General features: G+C 46.5%; 5 protein-coding genes across 5 annotated transcripts; 2 read left to right on the top strand and 3 right to left on the bottom strand.

Annotated features, from left to right (window-relative positions):
- Nucleotides 1-3,108: 3,108 nt before the first annotated feature.
- UREG_04283 (uncharacterized protein) lies at nucleotides 3,109-5,223 on the bottom strand (the record flags this gene model as incomplete). Its single annotated transcript, XM_002544720.1, has 1 exon — nucleotides 3,109-5,223. One exon carries the CDS (start codon nucleotides 5,221-5,223, stop codon nucleotides 3,109-3,111), a length of 2,115 nt encoding a protein of 704 aa, XP_002544766.1.
- Nucleotides 5,224-6,022: 799 nt separating this feature from the next.
- On the bottom strand, nucleotides 6,023-7,176 carry UREG_04282 (uncharacterized protein; the record flags this gene model as incomplete). The annotated part of the gene is made up of 2 exons (XM_002544719.1): nucleotides 6,023-7,047; nucleotides 7,161-7,176. 2 exons carry the CDS (start codon nucleotides 7,174-7,176, stop codon nucleotides 6,023-6,025), a joined length of 1,041 nt encoding a protein of 346 aa, XP_002544765.1.
- Nucleotides 7,177-8,045: 869 nt separating this feature from the next.
- On the top strand, nucleotides 8,046-9,853 carry UREG_04281 (uncharacterized protein; the record flags this gene model as incomplete). The annotated part of the gene is made up of 4 exons (XM_002544718.1): nucleotides 8,046-8,513; nucleotides 8,600-8,844; nucleotides 8,899-9,391; nucleotides 9,422-9,853. The coding sequence occupies 4 exons, from the start codon at nucleotides 8,046-8,048 to the stop codon at nucleotides 9,851-9,853; spliced, it is 1,638 nt and encodes a 545-aa protein (XP_002544764.1).
- A 278-nt stretch (nucleotides 9,854-10,131) lies between these two features.
- Nucleotides 10,132-12,985, bottom strand: UREG_04280 (uncharacterized protein; the record flags this gene model as incomplete). Its single annotated transcript, XM_002544717.1, has 2 exons — nucleotides 10,132-10,377; nucleotides 10,427-12,985. 2 exons carry the CDS (start codon nucleotides 12,983-12,985, stop codon nucleotides 10,132-10,134), a joined length of 2,805 nt encoding a protein of 934 aa, XP_002544763.1.
- Nucleotides 12,986-14,527: 1,542 nt separating this feature from the next.
- Nucleotides 14,528-16,120, top strand: UREG_04279 (uncharacterized protein; the record flags this gene model as incomplete). The annotated part of the gene is made up of 1 exon (XM_002544716.1): nucleotides 14,528-16,120. The coding sequence occupies one exon, from the start codon at nucleotides 14,528-14,530 to the stop codon at nucleotides 16,118-16,120; it is 1,593 nt and encodes a 530-aa protein (XP_002544762.1).
- Between the last annotated feature and the right edge of the window lie 542 nt (nucleotides 16,121-16,662).

The following is a 16,662-nucleotide window of genomic DNA, read 5'->3' as shown; positions in this document are numbered from 1 at the left end:
TGATATAGAAATGATAAAGAAGCCATCAGACTTGAGATCACATGATATCAAATTCTTCAGACAATTGTTATTAGTACAGTTAGAGCAAGAGCTCAGAGCAAGAGAGTATATATTGCATAATCATCTCAGATCTCTCTTTTCTTTCTCATGTTTAGTATTTTCAATTAAATCTATCTAGTATGACATTTTATTGGATTCTTCTTCTTCTATTCTTGCATCTAATCTGAGATCATATTAATAATAAACAACAAGAATCATCATCTATTAATATTGAAGTTCCACAAGACTCTTCTCTATTCTCTGTTCTTTATGAATTATATACAAAATATCTCTTTGAAAACCACAATCATTAGAACTTGCAGAATGTGAGAATTTCTAGCTATATTGATGATACTAATTTAATAGTTTTCTCTTTTTTAATTGAGAAAAATTGTCTACTTCTTAAGAAAGCAGTTGATGTTATGCTTAAAAGACAAGATTCTCAAGTTATTCAGTTTGATATGGATAAAACTGAGCTTATTCATTGTGCAAATTATGAGGAAAGCAATTCCATAATACTGAATAACAGAGAATTCAAACTAAAATCAATAGTTAAATGATTGGACATTTGATTTGACACAAAGCTCACTTTTAAATATCATGTGAAATTTAAAATAGCAGCAGCTAAGAGAGTTCTAAATAAAATAATAAGACTCTCTAATACTGAAAGAGAAATCAGCTTTCAAGCAATGAGACAGCTGTATATTGCTTGTATTATCTCAGTAGCTGACTATGAATTTTCTATCTGATGAAATAATCAAAACTTTCTACTTGAGAAATTTGAAAAGCTTCAAAATTCTGCATTAAGAAAGATCTTAGAAGCTTTCAGAATCTTTTCAATATATGCAATGAAGATTGAAGCAGCAATTTCCTCCACCAAAAGTAAGATTCATAAATATGCAGAAACTATGTTTTCAGATTATTGAAACTGTCAAAATTTCATGTTATAAAATAAAGACATTCATCAAGCTATTCACTCTTATAATTGTGGACTGAAGCTAGATTGGAGGAAGTATCTGAATTGAAATCAAAATAAAAATAATATAAAACAAGTTGAACAGACTTCAAGTAAAAGAAAAAGAAGAAAATCAGTAAAAATTAAAAAATACTCAAGTCAACTATTCTGAATTTATTTAATGATTTCAAACCAGCTACTTTCTCTAAAAACTGAGAGAATTAAAATAAAATGAAATGCATCATGATTCAAAAATCTTGATGAATTGATTGATATAAACATCAATGAAGTTGATAAGCTTACTGCAAAAGAAAATCACAATCAACTATTAAATCAATCAAATTATAAATTAAATGAATCTCTAATCATTTATTCTGATGATTCTCAATCTGAGAATCAAATAAATGGTGCAGGTCTATATATTTTGAATGAAAATATGAGATATTCATGAAACTTAGACAAACACATGAAAGTTTTTGATGCAGAACTTTTTGCAATAGATAAAGTTTTTAAAATTACTATCTCATTAATTCAGAATAACAGCTCTTATAAAAATGTTTGGATTTTTTTAAATACTCAAGCTGCTATAAAGAGAATGTGCAATCAAAATCTAAATTCTGAACTATACTATCTTAACTCAATCAGAAACTATGTTTCTTAATTGAATAAAATGAATATAATCAGCCACCTGCATTAAGTGCCAGCTTATATCAATGTTTATGAAAATGAACAAGCTGATAGAGCTGTCAAAAAAAACACTGAACTAGCACAAGTCTTTTCTGAGAAGTATATATTTCTAATCTTTATTAAAAGACAAATAAAAGAACAGACAATGCTTGAATGATTTGAAAACTTATTTAATAGAAAAAGTCAAGAAAATCACTATTCTCAATTTGAATCTAAGTTAAAATGAAAAGCCTCAACTCTGAAAATCCTCAAACAAATTTGATTCATAATTATTCAATTGAAAATTGAACATGATTATTTTGCTTCTTATTTAGTGAGATTATCAAATTATCTGTCTGAAAAGTGCAGACATTATAACTGCAAAGAAAATTTACAATATTTACTGCTTGATTGTTCTGTTTGAAAGAAAGCAAGATTAAAAACTCAAAAAAAATTGAATATTTCACAACTTTCTTTAAAATTTCTTTTTGAAACATCTTTGAGTCTGAAGTGGTTAGTCTCATTTCTTAAAGAAACAAAACTGGTCACAAGACAGTGGCTATTGAAATAAAAAATTAAAAATTAAAAGAAAAAATAAAGCTGTTGCAGTCATTTTTCTGTGGTGGAAAGAATTCTCATTTGCCTGATCAAGCTTTTTCTTAATTTGTTTACAATTTGTTCAAGCTGTACCATCAGTTTTCTTGTGTATTTAGTTAAATTCTACAGCTTATAGAGCTGGTAGGTAGTCTTCATAGTCTCTAACTGCATAAGACTATAATGAATAATAATAATAATAATAATAATAATGTTATTTTTGATATGAGGACTCTAGCTAGTATTCCATTTAACAAAGCTTGAACCACACAATAATCTCAGAGTAGACTATTATTTTCAGTAAGTCATCTCACTCTCCTGACAGCCAATCATGCCCCTAGAGAAAACTCTCAAAATCTAGAGTAACTGGAACATCTAAACACTTGCAAATCAATAGAAAACATGTGGATTATATGACTAATACAATTATGTAGTGGGCTCATCTCCTCCTTTCTCCATGCATCCTAGTCCATACCAGCCAATACCAGCTCATGAATTGCACCCTAGTCCTCCCAGAGAAGGGGATTCTCTGTGGTAAGAAATACCATTGCAAAGTACTCTGTCCAGGCTTGCAGATTCTTCCCAGCTTCTAACAATGGAGGCATGGAAACTTTACTGTCTGAGTAACCTTCTCACGCAGACACAGATATCCAGATACAAGCTCAGTCATGCTTGAAGATAGCTGAGGACAGGTGCTTATACACCTACTGGATGCAACAACAGCATGGTAGACATCTTTTGCAGCGCTCAATGACTGACACTTGATTTAACAATGGGATAGGTGATATGGCTGAATCGGACAGAGAGCTCTTGCAAAACGCACAGCAATACAACAATGGAGCATTTGCTTCTCGCTAGGTGTCATACTTGGACGCATTCACTTCCTCGTCGGCGACGCTACAATCATTGAAATTAATCGGCATGTCCCCCTGGCATACAAACGCTACGACCGGCCAGTCTGCCGGCCTCAGATTCTCGTGCGTAGGCGGATACCTGCGCCTGATAATCCAAGGCGATACCCCCGCCTTCTCGTTGACCCTTCGGCTCTTGTATACCGCTCCGTACACGCGATCCTTATCCGGGTCGAACCAATACGCCCAGTATCGCTTCTTCCAGTTATCTCCAGAGCACAGACCTTCCCGGACGGCGTCCAGGAACGGTTCGTACCAGCGCGACCTCGGCGGAGGGGCCTGCAAACCCGTTGCGATCTTTGGATCGCCAACCTCACGGGGGAACTCTACCACTTGCAGGTTCTTGTAGGTTCCCGTCGGGTCCGGCTGGATAAACGCGTACTCGAGGAAGACCACCTTGTGTGACCACGCCGTCGCCCGCATCTTGCTTATATTTGACGACGAAGGGGGCTGATAAAAGTAGTGCCTGATGAACGTACCCTTCGTGGTGTACAAATGATAATCGAGAGGTTTGTACTCGTCCACGTCGCCCTCGACGTAGAGAAGGTGGCTGTTATCCAGGTAGCCCACAGCGGCATCCGTCCTGACATCCGAGCAGTATATATCAAACGTCTTTTTGTACACCTTGGTTGTAATGGGATTATACAGCACGCCGTCCGACCATGCCGGGAGGGAATCCGCGGTGGAGCAGTCCGGTACTTGGCCACAGGTCAGGGTCAGGTTGCTGATCTTCTGCCCGTGAAAATTACACCTGACAAGAGGTGTAGTGAGACTGATGGTCTTCGACTTTGCAGTCCACCCTTCCGGCAGCGTGCTGCGCAACCGGCTTCCCTGACGCTTCAACTTCTCGCCCGTTTTGAAATCCTTTGGGACTTCGAAGAGTTCGCTGGCGCGGATCTCCGAGTACGACTTTAGCTTGTTGAAAGTCGTAGTTGCGGTATCGAAATGTAGCAACGCTGTCTTTTTATTTTCTTCGTAATCGAGCCTGAACCAAGTGAGTGACATGTCCATCCCTCCCGTGATTGTCCCATCAAAGTCCCAGAAGGTGATTCTTTGATTAGGCTCCAGGAAATCTGTGCTGTTAACTTTACCCGTTTTGCGCTGCAGGAGATCGATAGATGACTTTGCAAGGTCCCCCGCACCGGACAAGATACTGATCTTCTTTTTGATCTTCTGGAAGACTTTAACGCCGTTGGCGAACGTCTGCAGGGCCTTCGTAGGGGACCAATTCGGAGCCACGAAGGACAAAGTATCCAGCCCCAAGCTGACGAGGTCTTCTGCCAAATGGGGATCCGATCGAGCGGTCCAGTACTGTAAAGTCTGGCCGGAGTCGTTGATCAGGGTAACGGTGATGGCGCCTGTTGGTATACTTGGAGACACCAGCTCCACGGTTGCCGAGCCCGTAACCCCGGACTCAGTCGACTTCAGAGATATCGTGAATTTGGATTCTTTCTCAAAGTCACGCCTGTCGGCTTCCAGCGTCCACCGGCTAGAGCTTGCGGCAAACGCAACGATCCCTGCCTCGCTGCCCTCAAACCTTTCGATAAATAGTCTCTCTCGCTCAACATGTGCGCTTACAGGCGAGAATAGTAGGACCTGAGCTGTCTCGCCCACCGCGCTGTCCTGAAATATTGATAGCACGAGGAGCCGCCCGTCGGTTTGTGGGTGACCTGAGAGAATACCTGCGTAAACTGCAGCGTTTCTGTCGCTTCCGTCATTCACGATGTTGTCTCCGGTCAGGTAGAGCGAGGCAACGATACCGCGTTTGTTGTACCAGCTAAACTCGATATCGATGCTGTCGAAGCATTCGCTCTCTCCTCCTCCGTCTTCGCGGGATATAAAAGAGAATTCACAGTTTTCTCCCCTGTGAAGAAGGGTCCCAGCGGGGATATCCGCCGAACTTGAAGCATCGTCGAATGTTCCGCGGTAGAAGTTTGGAACTCCCGCTAACATCCAGTACGCAGTGAAGGCCTGGCCGTCTGATAAGCCCTCTGGCACCATGAGCACGAATGCTCCATCATGGTCGCCACGTTGGAGAACTCCGTGGTAGATAATCATGGCCAGAAATGTTTCTTTGAACAATAATCGAAGCACAGCAATAACAAAGGATACGATATCGCGGCTACTGAATAAAGTGAGAATGCCTCTGGAGCAAATAGCCCCGCTCGAAACGAAAAGCGTGATATTGGGCTAGTGATGTGTTGTTTATGGTAGCTGGTGGTGAGCACATGCACTGACAAGGACCGATGCTCCAATTTGCCCCTTCATGGACTATGAATACCTTCCCAAGACTAGGGTATCCCAATGGTCTGAACGGTGGAGATTCGCCGCCCCTGTAGCCCCGGCTTCTACAAGTTTGCCCATCCAAAACGAATGGGAGGCAGTCCAATCCGAGAACAGCACAGGCTGCCGCCCGTCTGTGGCGAGGTGCATGCGTCCTTTACTTTTGTCAGCTCGGGGGTGTTGGGGCAAGTGAATCACAATGTTGTTGTTATTTGCTACAAGGGTTAGGCAAGGGGGTTGGAATCCTGTCAGAGAAACTAAAGACCAAGAACACCAAGGGTGCCAAGCCCATCATGTGTGAGGCTAAATCCAAAAGGGTTAGTGCAACACATCAACACTCCCACTTGTTCTCACGGTATCATTGAGGCAGTAGAAAGGAATGGGAGGTAGTGAAGGAATGCCAGGTGTCGTTTTTCAAACCTCTCTGTTTGTTACTTTGCTAATAACATCCCAAATGTTGAGCTACGACATTTTTGGGCAAAAGGTAGGGGGTATACATATGGCTATCTGACTAAATAAAATATTCTCCGCCCTAAGGATTGCCACTCCTACAGGCCGCGAAGCATCCTCCGTCTTAAACAACAGTCGTAATCTTGAAAGCGGCGCCCAAGCCATTGCCCGTCAGGACATACAGAAAATACTTATCCGCCCAAAGCTGAGCGACCGTCGAAGAGGCACCCTTGATATCACTCGCGGTGAGCATCTTGGTAGCCTTCTTCTTGGACGCATCGAAGTAGTATACTCCACCGTCGCTGGTAGCATACCACGTATGCCCCCCGTCCTTGAACCTGTCGCCCGAATTCGCAATCGCGACGGTCGTCCTCGACACAGAGAAGGATTCAAAGGACGTCGTCGGCTTCCCCGTTCTTTTGATATCGATCCATCCGATGGTGGGCGTGCTGTCATCGGCCCCATTGCTGTGCCAGACGATGTAATCATCAAAGCACACCATGGCCTCAGGCTTCGTGCCGGAGTTCTCAAAGTAACTTTCCGTGCTATCCTCAGCCTTCCACCACTTTATCCTCCGCGACTCCGACGAGCCAGCCTTCGCGTCCATCAGGACTACGGGGATGGGGTACAGCCCTCCAGTCATGCCGATGTTCAATATCACCCGCTGCAGCCTCTCACTCGTCGGGAACGAGAAACGGTCCTCGTGGCCGCTGATAATGCGGTAGTTGTCCTTGGCGTCGCAGAGCGCGATTAGGTTACGCTTTGCGAAGAACTTGGAGCAGCCGTGGAAGTCGGACTTTTGTCTCTTGAAGTTGGACAGCTTGTAATCCGACAGGCTGGTATGCTGGATGTAGTCGACTTTCTCCCCTGAGGCCAACGCGTGGACGTAGAGAATCGGGTTCGCGGTCACCCTGTCATACCCGAGGTAGAAGGGATGCTTTGGGTGGTAAGTCTGCGTTTTCTCGTCGGGAGCGATGAGCTTGATCTCTGGCCATTCTCCATCCGCTGGAATCCCGGATACGATGTTCTTGAGGTAGAACTTGGAGTCGTCGGTGCCATTTTTGTCACGGCGGACCACTACGCCGTAGCCATTTTCATTGACGGTACTACTGATTTGATCAGTCTTATCTTTGGCACCAAAGGTGAAGACTATATGTATTGTAAATATCAGAGAGTTAGCGCGCTCAGTAGCATGTGCTTGATCAGATATTGCACTGGATTTTGATACAGCCACACAATGTTGCAAGAGTACTATCTCTTACCGGGAGAAGGGCTCATTGCTTTGAATATGTCATTAGTTTAAGTGATAACTTTGATGTCTCTGGTTGCAAAATCACTTTCCTCTCATCATGGTGTAGTTTTCTCTGTCAAGGATGGACTTGAATGGCCAGAACCGGTCTGATTTAAACATTCTCAGCCACCCAATGCCTGCTGGATGCTTTGCACATCCTTGTCCTCAGCATCAGGGTGGGCAGGTTGGGCAGCACCCTGATCATTACAGCTCCAGCTTGGGCATAACTGCATGTACAGAGGATGCCAAAGTGACTTTGCAGCATGGGGGAGGGGTTTTCTTTGGGTGGGCGGGACAGAGTGAAGAAACTCCCTGTTAGTTATGGTTCTGTCCCTGTTCTTGCCTGGAAGTTCTTCCCTACGCCACCGGAGATACCCGCTGCCAACTAGAACTATATCAACGACAGTTCTCTGGGTTGGTCCAAGTGGAATCTGAATCCTTGAAGACAAGGCTAGTCGACAAAGCCAAGGTCTTGGACCTGAGTTTGGCTGACAGGACTCTGAATATCTGATCAGACATCCTACAGTGAATACGGAGTACAATGATGTCTACTCTCCCATGCTCATACATGGGTGTCTGGGGATCATTTAGTGGCAGTTTATGTTATCTCATGCACTGCAATCACTGGCAGCTCCTCGTTAACCAGTTAATGGAAGCTCCAGCCGACACTATCCCAGACAATATCTTCCTCAAGAGTCCGATGGAGTACGAAGATTGATGATTTTTTCTTCGCCTTTTGACTGATCTGTCTAAAAGCATCTTTGAAGGCATATATATTCTTTATACTATGCCCCATTCCGTCATGCTCCAACAGGACTTCGCCAATCATCAGATATACACTTCTATTTAAACAATAATGGGCCGCGAGAGTCTTTCACCAGATGCCCTTGTCGAGCGAATGGCCAAAGAGACCCGGGCAAGCGGTTGGGACGCCGTTGTCAGCTACAGACTTGACCTCTTCAATGCTACTCTCCAAAAAGGTCTGGATGCTAGCAAGTCGGAGAATCGCGCCTATAATGTCGACGGGGTGAAGACTTACGAGATGCAAGGGCATCAAAAGAAGCTGGTATTTGAATTGGATTGGAAAATGTGGATTGAACCTCCGACAAGGCTGAGCTTCACGGCCGATGGCCAAGTGGTTCTTAAGATGTCGATTACTGCGAAAACCCTGATAAACATAATCAGCGGCATGTCGCGGTACATCCACGCGTATAGAAAATTGAACAAGGGATGGGTTTTGACTGTGAAAAGCCCGATTTCATCCCTGAGCGCGTCTCAACATGGCTCCGGTCTCCCCAAAGAGGCAAGTAACCCTCTGTTCGCAGTTATTTATCCCTTTTTTCTAAGCATCGTTTCGGCTAAGCCGAGAACACTTTCATAAGGGCCTAACAGTTCTTGATATACCTGCAGAAAAATGCAACCGTGCTCGATTTCAATAAATACAGTGAGACATACCAGAATAAAATGGCGTTCAATATCGAACTTAGGGATAACTGGTCCCTATCCATCGAGTGGGAAGGGGCAGAGGAGCTGGAGGCCAGAAGGCGGGTCCCCAAAGCCCTGCTGGACTCGCTCAAATCGCGCATAAGGGGTGATCTGGGTGGAATCTACTTCCCACTCCCCCTGGCAGGCAACGATGACTCTTCTAGCACCCCGTGCGTGAGGCCAGAATACATAGCATTCCAGATTTACTCTCTGTCAGCTAACAGCAAAGACGGTGGTGGAGATGCCTCGCTGGCCTGTGTTAGCGCCTACATCAAAACCGACGCCACCGCCTTCGAGCTCATCGCAGGAGACTTGAAACCGAACTTCTGCGAAACTGACAAGACGGGGAAGATCAACGACCTATACCCTATACCAACAGGCCACAGCGCCAGCATCATAATAAATACGAGGACACTCTTCTGGGATCCGTTGGATCTGTCTCTGTGGGCGATGCTCGGCATTTCGTTCAAAAAGTCGATTAGTATATGGCAGCCTCTCAAGGACGTCAGAAACGATTCATATACTCGCGCCTTCACCAGTGTCGGCGACGATCTCATGCCTGAGCATCGAGGCGCGGGATTCCAGTTGAAGCAGACTTGGAACGGAGAATACCCGGCCGAAGATGCGGCCAAATATATGAAGGACAATGACGAGAATTTCACAGATGCGTCCGGCGTCGCAAGCTGGAATGGTACCGACTACATCTACGTCGCCGACGTAGAGAAAGCCGTCAAAGCGTCCCCGAAGCCCGCTTTGACTGTTTCCGCCAACGGAACTATCAATTGGGAATCCAATCTTACGGTGCCTTTCACCGTGAGAGCCGCTAGAGTCGTCCCTCATGGAATTTATGCCGAGGAGTGGAAGTACACGGCCAAGGCGAATAAAGCAGGAAGGTTCCACGTCCACGGTCTGGCGCTACAGGCGACCCTCAACGTTAGTTCTTCGGACTGGACCAAAAGCTGGGAGGCGCCCGATGTGAATCATTCTCAAACGAAGTATTTCGTAGAGAAGTTTCTCAGTCGACTCACCTGGCCCACATGGGAATGCAACTCCAAGAGAAACCTCATGGCAATCACTAACTTTCTTTGTCCTGGGACAAAGGATGTCCTCGTGCTGAGCAGTGATGTTCGTGTTCCTTATGATATCTTGCTCCTGGGAGAAGTAACCAAATCGGACTGAGGCAGGACAGGGTTGTAGAATTACAGTGAGCCAGCTCAACAGGATCATATTCAAGGGTTACATTGTGACTTGGAGCTGGAAGACCGATTCGTTGAGGCACGATTCAGCACATCAGCTCATGGTGTTGGTTGATAAACTAGTTGTTAACTATATAAGCAAAGAATTGACAATTGAAAAGAATCAACCCATCGGTCTCTGTTAAGCAGCTTTCGCCCATCCGGTAAATTCAATTGTCACCTTTGTGATTTTCTTCCGATATTCCGTTGTGAGATCCGGGTTCAATGCCTTACCCAAGACAATATTCCACGTCGTAAACGGGCCAGCGCGAGCATATTCCCATGTTTTAGCATCCGGGCTGTCGTACATCGTGCCGTCGGTGATGATCTTTGGATCTTTCGGGTCAAATGGGTGCTTATACTCGAACATGAACCTGCGCGAGTTGTGATCGAAATGGTGCGGGTGTTTGCTCTTGTCCACGATGGTCTCCATTCCCGAGTGATTGAGGACGACGGAGATGGTTTTATCTTTCATATACTTGTTGAAATCGTCGTTGCCTTGGACGAAGCATCTTACTTTGGTCAGACGGACGTCGTATTTGCCCAGGAAAATATTTTTGTCTTTGGATTTCTGTGCCCAGGTGTTCGCCATGTTCACTGAGGTTTGCTCCTCGCCGGCTTGGAGGTGCTTCAGCTCCGTGGCTGAGAGGGTGTATGTCAACCCGGTGTTGGGGCCGTCTTTTTCACCCCAGTCTCCGAACTTTTGGGACGCGGAAGTGCTATTTTCTAAGGCTACCTCGTACGCTTCGAGGATGGTATCAGAAAGACTCTGCAAGTCTTTATAAAGACTGCCCCCATCGACGCCGCCGTTTCTGATGGTATCGAATTTGCCCAGGGGCTCGCCCAAAGTCCAAAAGAGCTGTGCACGCTCGGTCATGTATAGGACTTTAAAGATCCTGTCAACCGTGGCATGGTAAGCCTGCTGGACAAACGATGTCACAGCCGCGACGTTGGGACTGACTTGGTCAAGACCTTTCTTCCGCAACCGCTCGGCATCATCCTGAACCTGCTGGAGCTCTAGCTGGTCCTGCCACCATGAAATGAGATACTGGTTGTATTGCAGGGCCCTGTCATTGCGCGTTGTGACGGTGTTGATGTAGTCGTCGAATTGTGCTTCAATAGTGCTCCAATTCGTTATCAGGCTCCTATATTGCTTGATCAGGGTGAACAATTTCTCCTTTTCCGCAACGAGCTTCGGTCCGCCGGCGTCTCCTGGTTTAAGGCTGCCTGCATTCGTGAGCGCGATGCCGTCCTTCAGACTCTCTACCGAACCATCCATTTCCTGCAAACGGGTGATGAGAAATTCTTTTTTGACGACATTACCAGCATCATCTTCGATATTCGATGCGCCTTCAACTATGCTCCACACCGCCTGGGCACCTACAGCGGCACCCATCAACTTGCTGGGCATGAAACAAAAGGAGACCGCCGACTCGAGTAACTCTTTGATGGGCACCACATAGCTGTTTTTGATCTTCGATTCCACCTCTTTGATTGAATCCAGAACAAGCTTTCGTTTAGGCGCTACTTGCTCATTCAGGCGGTTAATACTCAGGATTAAATCTTGTATCAGCCCCTTCATCTTCGTCTGGTGCCTCTTGATTTTCTCTTTTGCACGACTTGCATCGGCAATCGCTATATCGATTTCCGCTTTTGTGATGACTTGATTTCGATATTTTTTCATGTAGGCTTGATAGTTCTTTTCAATATCTTTGAAATGTTCAAGGAACTCCTTGGTGTGCGCCTGGTAGTGTTCATAGCTCCCGACGGGGACCCATGTACTCGAATGGCCGTAAATATCTTGCCCGCTGCCTAGCTGTATCATATATGCCACGGCCTGCGTGTAAGTGCGCTGAAGAGATTGTATGGATGCAGGAAGGCCATCCCTGGTCGTGATGGAAGGCAGAACCAACATGTCGGATTCATAACGCTTAAGGGTTTTCCAGAGCGAAGAATTCGACTTGTTGGTCGGGTTCTTGGGATCGATTTCGCTCAGGAACCCCAGCCTGTTGATTAGTTGGCCGAGAATCACTGCACAGTCCTTGATGCCCTTTGCGTCTCTCCCGCCGGCCCCCTTGAAATACTGGGCGTACGCATCCCTCAAGGTAAGCGCCATCTGATCCGGATGGTACAGAAATATATCCCTGTCCCAAATCATGTCGTAATCCATAAACCCGTATCCCCAGTGTTCCCCCTTCCTGCCGTATATTCCTCTTCCCCCACTATCAGGTCGATCCGTGGAATTATACCCCCGGCCAGGAAAGCCGCCATGGATAGCAGCGATGTCCCTCAGCTCGACGAGCATGCCCTCGCCTGGTTTCCGATATTCCAGGGTTTTCCTCAACGTTGCCATTTTTTCCTTCAAATCTTGCAAGGTTATAGTGATATCGGGGCGATTGTGCTTGTCCGTCTTGTTCAGCTGCTCGTAAAGGTCCGCCATTGCGGTGATAACTTCCTTGTTATATTCCTTGTCAGTTTCCACGAGGACATGAATCACATTGACAGTTTCCTTTGCGGCTTGCTTTACCATACGCTCGGTGTATTCCGGATGATTGGGATCTTCCTTTGAGAGGGCGTACTCATACGCGCTGTAGCTGCCCATCGCGCGCTGGTAACTGTCTTCGTACATGATATTTATCTTCCCCCCAGGCCCTCCGTCGCCTCCGCTCCCTCCCCACTGCGTCGTTGCGTCGAAGTAGCCGCAACCGCCGTCCCCGCCAGTCGCATCAACTCTGAACCTGGACCTGTAATCAAAATCGGCGGCCGAGAAGTAGAAAGAGTACCCTTTCCCACCATTCCCTCCAATTCTGTGTGTTTCGTCTGCTGATTTCGCATCTCCCCCCGGCGCACCGGTAACCTTTATGATCGGTATACCGATAGTTTGGAACGAACCGGTATGAAGGTTCAAATCCTTCGCCACAACATCTCCGGCGAGAACACAATTCTGAGTATAAACAAAAGTCTCATCAATATCCTTCTCAACGAAATCGTCCCAAGGTGCCACACCCAGGTTGAGGGTTCCTGCGCATATGATGATGCGCTTCGGGGGCACTGCAATGCTCAAATACGCCGACATGACGAAGGAGATCAAATCCTTTCGGGAAAATATGAAGAAAATAAAAGAAATAACAGTAAAAGAGTCAACCAAGTATGTTTGAAAGATCGATTTAGGGCCGGAAGCTCGTATATGACTGCATCCGAAATAGCAGGTGGAAAGAGAATGTAGCACGTAGAGAGACGATTATTTGGTACAAAGCTCCCATAATTTCCTTTTGTCTCTGGGGGAATGTGGACAGATACTGCCACTAGAAAATAACAGCATTCTGTACGGATAGATGTCTCTGCGGCTTATTCTGTTTCGAACTAGAATGCAGAGGCTCGAAGGCTTGCGCGCTTTCTTGGGCGGACTTGGTCTACGTCCAAGAAGACAACCGGGTAGCTGTGGCACTCGTGTAGATTTTGGACAACTTCTGGGCCCTTACCCCGGAACCTGGCATGGATTAGCATGACCCCTGAGTTGAGGGAGATGCTGTCCACCCCCGCTGAAGACCTGAGTTTTGCACGGGTCAACACGGGGGACTCGCCACAGAAGAAGAACAATGTAAACATGGGGAATAATGCCACGCATATGCCATGAAAACTGTTTCGCTCGAGGGGATATCCATGCTGAGGTAGGAAAAATAGCCAGCTGAGCATTTTCCCCGGCATGCAATTTCGATACTAGTTAGCGATTCATCTAGCAGCTTCACCTCTCATCATCCTCGGCCACGGGGTCGTCTTATCCAAAGACCTGGGCTACTTTTAACAGCACAGCCCCCAGCGCCTTTCAAGTGCTGCTAGGGATGAAATCCTGAATACGACGGTTTCACTGCCAAGACCTCTTGGGAGCTTCACGGCACAGCGTGAATTTTTGTAGATGGGACACGCACGCTAGAACCCAACGGAGGAGAGAGACGAAGTGCAACTAATGCATGTCAATGAGGCTTGATGTCACCAGATCAGCTGCATCGGGCTCTGATGAAGCGAGGCGCTCACAGCCCTCCGAACCGGGGTTGTGCGGGCCAGCAAGAAATTCAACTAAGTTGCGGGCTTTATCTTCGTGCGAGATGTAGTCTCCGTGCCCGCTCTCGCGAGGAGCGCATCTTTATTTGCACGAGCAACTGAAAGGAAACTGCAGAGCGAACGAGTCAGTTCTTGATAGCTGCCATCCTTTCTATGAACATGGCGGGGCCAAGGGGCCGCAGGGATTCACTCAAGATACCGCAAATATGACTTGAGAGCAAATGTTGGCAGACAGCTGGCTCAAAAGCATGCCACGAATTGTGCGGGGTTAAGCCTCCGGGGTTCAGTAGAGGAAATATTCAAACTTCGGCCACTCTGACTATCTTCCCAATCCACCCTTGCCTCGCTGCCCCACTAACCGTTCTAATATATGAGCGGGAGCGTCCCCATATAGTCTATTGGTCTTACGTGTCAAAAGGAACGTCGAGGCTGTTTTCTTCTCAAGGACAACACGTTATCGAGGTACAGTGCTTCAACCCTTTCGATATAGCGGCTTTCAGAAGCTTTCTATCTTCTTTTTTTCTGAAAAGAGCGAGGTCCTTCAGCCTCCATCAATATGTCAAGAACTGCAGCGCAGTTTATCCAAGATGTCTCCTCCGGAGAAAAGATCTACATGGACATCTTCAAAGCCGCCTGCAGCTGGGACCTCGAGGCCAAAATGCAAGATATCGTAGATAATAGTGGCTACGACCTCTCCCCTGCCAACCTCAAAGCTGCATATGAAGCTCCGCCAAAATGGTCCCTTGCGATGTTCGGCGGTGAGTACTTTTTCAGCGAGCCGCCTGACTTGAAGGGCAAATCTCTGTTTGTGAACCCTACCACCGAGCAGGTAATCATGCTCGACGATATTCAAGAGCCGGACCTACAACCAGGTAAGGACGCAACGTATAAGTGGACCATTACGTCTGAAGATGATGGTACTAGCGAGACGTACACCATCACATTTGACGTCGGGTTTAAGATCAACGAGCTGCCGAGCTCCCATAGCTGCCAGGGCGCCAGGGAGAGCGATAGTAAACCTGTCAAAGCGGCGCAAAGGATTCCCGATAAAGATGACAGGGACCGCTCTAAAGTTCCGGATCCTAAGGATACAGGCGACGGGGTCAACGACTTCGGCGTCATCGGTGCCTGGATCGGCGTAAGTGGCCTTGCGCTTGTGGGACTGGTGTTCGCGTATGTGATGTACAAGCAACGAAAATCCGAGGCCACCCTGGCCCAGTCAAACGCCGACGCTGCGTCCGCGTCCCACGCGAAGGATGAAGCTACGCTAAAAGAAAAAGCCCGGAAGGCCAAAGACGCTTTAATCAAAGCCGCCTCGGAGCTGAAGACTAAAGTCGCAGCCCACTGGCAAGCTAGGCAGACGTTCCAGTACATCGAAATGGAAGAGATGAGGCACCCAAACCTTGACGTCGAGTACGCCTCACTCCAACGGCCCGTGGACGCGACGATTGAGTCGTACCTCGGCGACTACCTGGCACAGCATACGAGTATCAAACCGGAAGATCTCAACACGAAGGCGTACGAAAACACGCTGAAAGAGCTACAAGAAAATGCCACACTGCTTGCGAGGCAAACTTTCCTAGGCACCAGCAGGGATAGGGCCACCGAAGAGTCGGACAGAAAATACGCCGGGCTGGCGGAACTCTCAGAGCTGGCGGACGGTGTTTATCATGACACCGTTAGGCTGATCGGCGAAACCGTCGCCGAGAAGGACTTTGATGCCAGGGATACGAGTCTGGGGAAGTACGTGCCCATCGTGCTGGACGCCTACATACAAAAGGAAATCGCGAGGCTCGCTTGGGAGCATGGGGAAGAGTATTCTCAAGCGGCCACCGAGGCCAATCAGGCGGCGGAGAAAGCAAGGTCCGATAAAGAGGAGAAAGAGCAAGCCAAGGAGGAGGTCGAAAGGCAGCTGGAAGACCAGACAATTTCGGACGAGAAGAGGATAGAGCTGGAGGCCCAGAGGGACGAGTTGCAAGCAGAGATAGCCGCTCTCGGTGAGGAGGAGAAGAAGCAGGAAGAGAAGAGCAGTAGGGATAGCGAGGAGGCGAAGAAGGAGACTGAGAGGGCCAAGGACGCGGACGAAAAGGCTGGGGAGAAGAGAAAGGAGTCCAATAGGCATGGGGAGAAAATATTCACAAAGAAATGAAGAGGGCCAGCTTTGTTTTGATTAACATAATGCATGTGAAAACTATGTTATTCTCCATTTGAGTCCAGATATCCTCATTTGAGAAAGCTGCTGATATTGTAGGGAAGATGGATGTCTATGTTGGTGTGCTGTGCTAACCTTTTTGGGTTTAGCTTCACATGTGATGGGCTTGGTGCCCTTGGCATTCTCAGTCTTTAGTTTCTTCAACAGAATTCCAATCCTCTGTCTAGCATGAGCCTTGAACCTCTATTCTTGTAGCAAATAACAACAATATTATGATTCACTTACCTCAACAGGTTATGAGCTCTCTATATGTATTTTAATATGCAAAATATATATAATTACTACTTTAGAAAGCTTCTACAGCTTCAAGCTTAAATTTAATATTTTATTTATTAAATTTAATCTTGTTCTTATCAAAATACAACCTTCTCAAGCAAATCAGAGATCAACACATATTGTTGATCCTCAACAATTTGAATATCACAAAAAAACAAAAAATATGATCAGAATATTCAATAGCTATAAAAGATGATCTGAAA

Source organism: Uncinocarpus reesii, genomic scaffold, assembly GCF_000003515.1.
Source record: "Uncinocarpus reesii 1704 scaffold_2 genomic scaffold, whole genome shotgun sequence".
NCBI classification, from domain to species: Eukaryota; Fungi; Ascomycota; class Eurotiomycetes; order Onygenales; family Onygenaceae; genus Uncinocarpus; species Uncinocarpus reesii.
The sequence above is the reverse complement of the archived record's forward strand: the minus strand, read 5'-3'. Positions and strand labels throughout refer to the sequence as shown.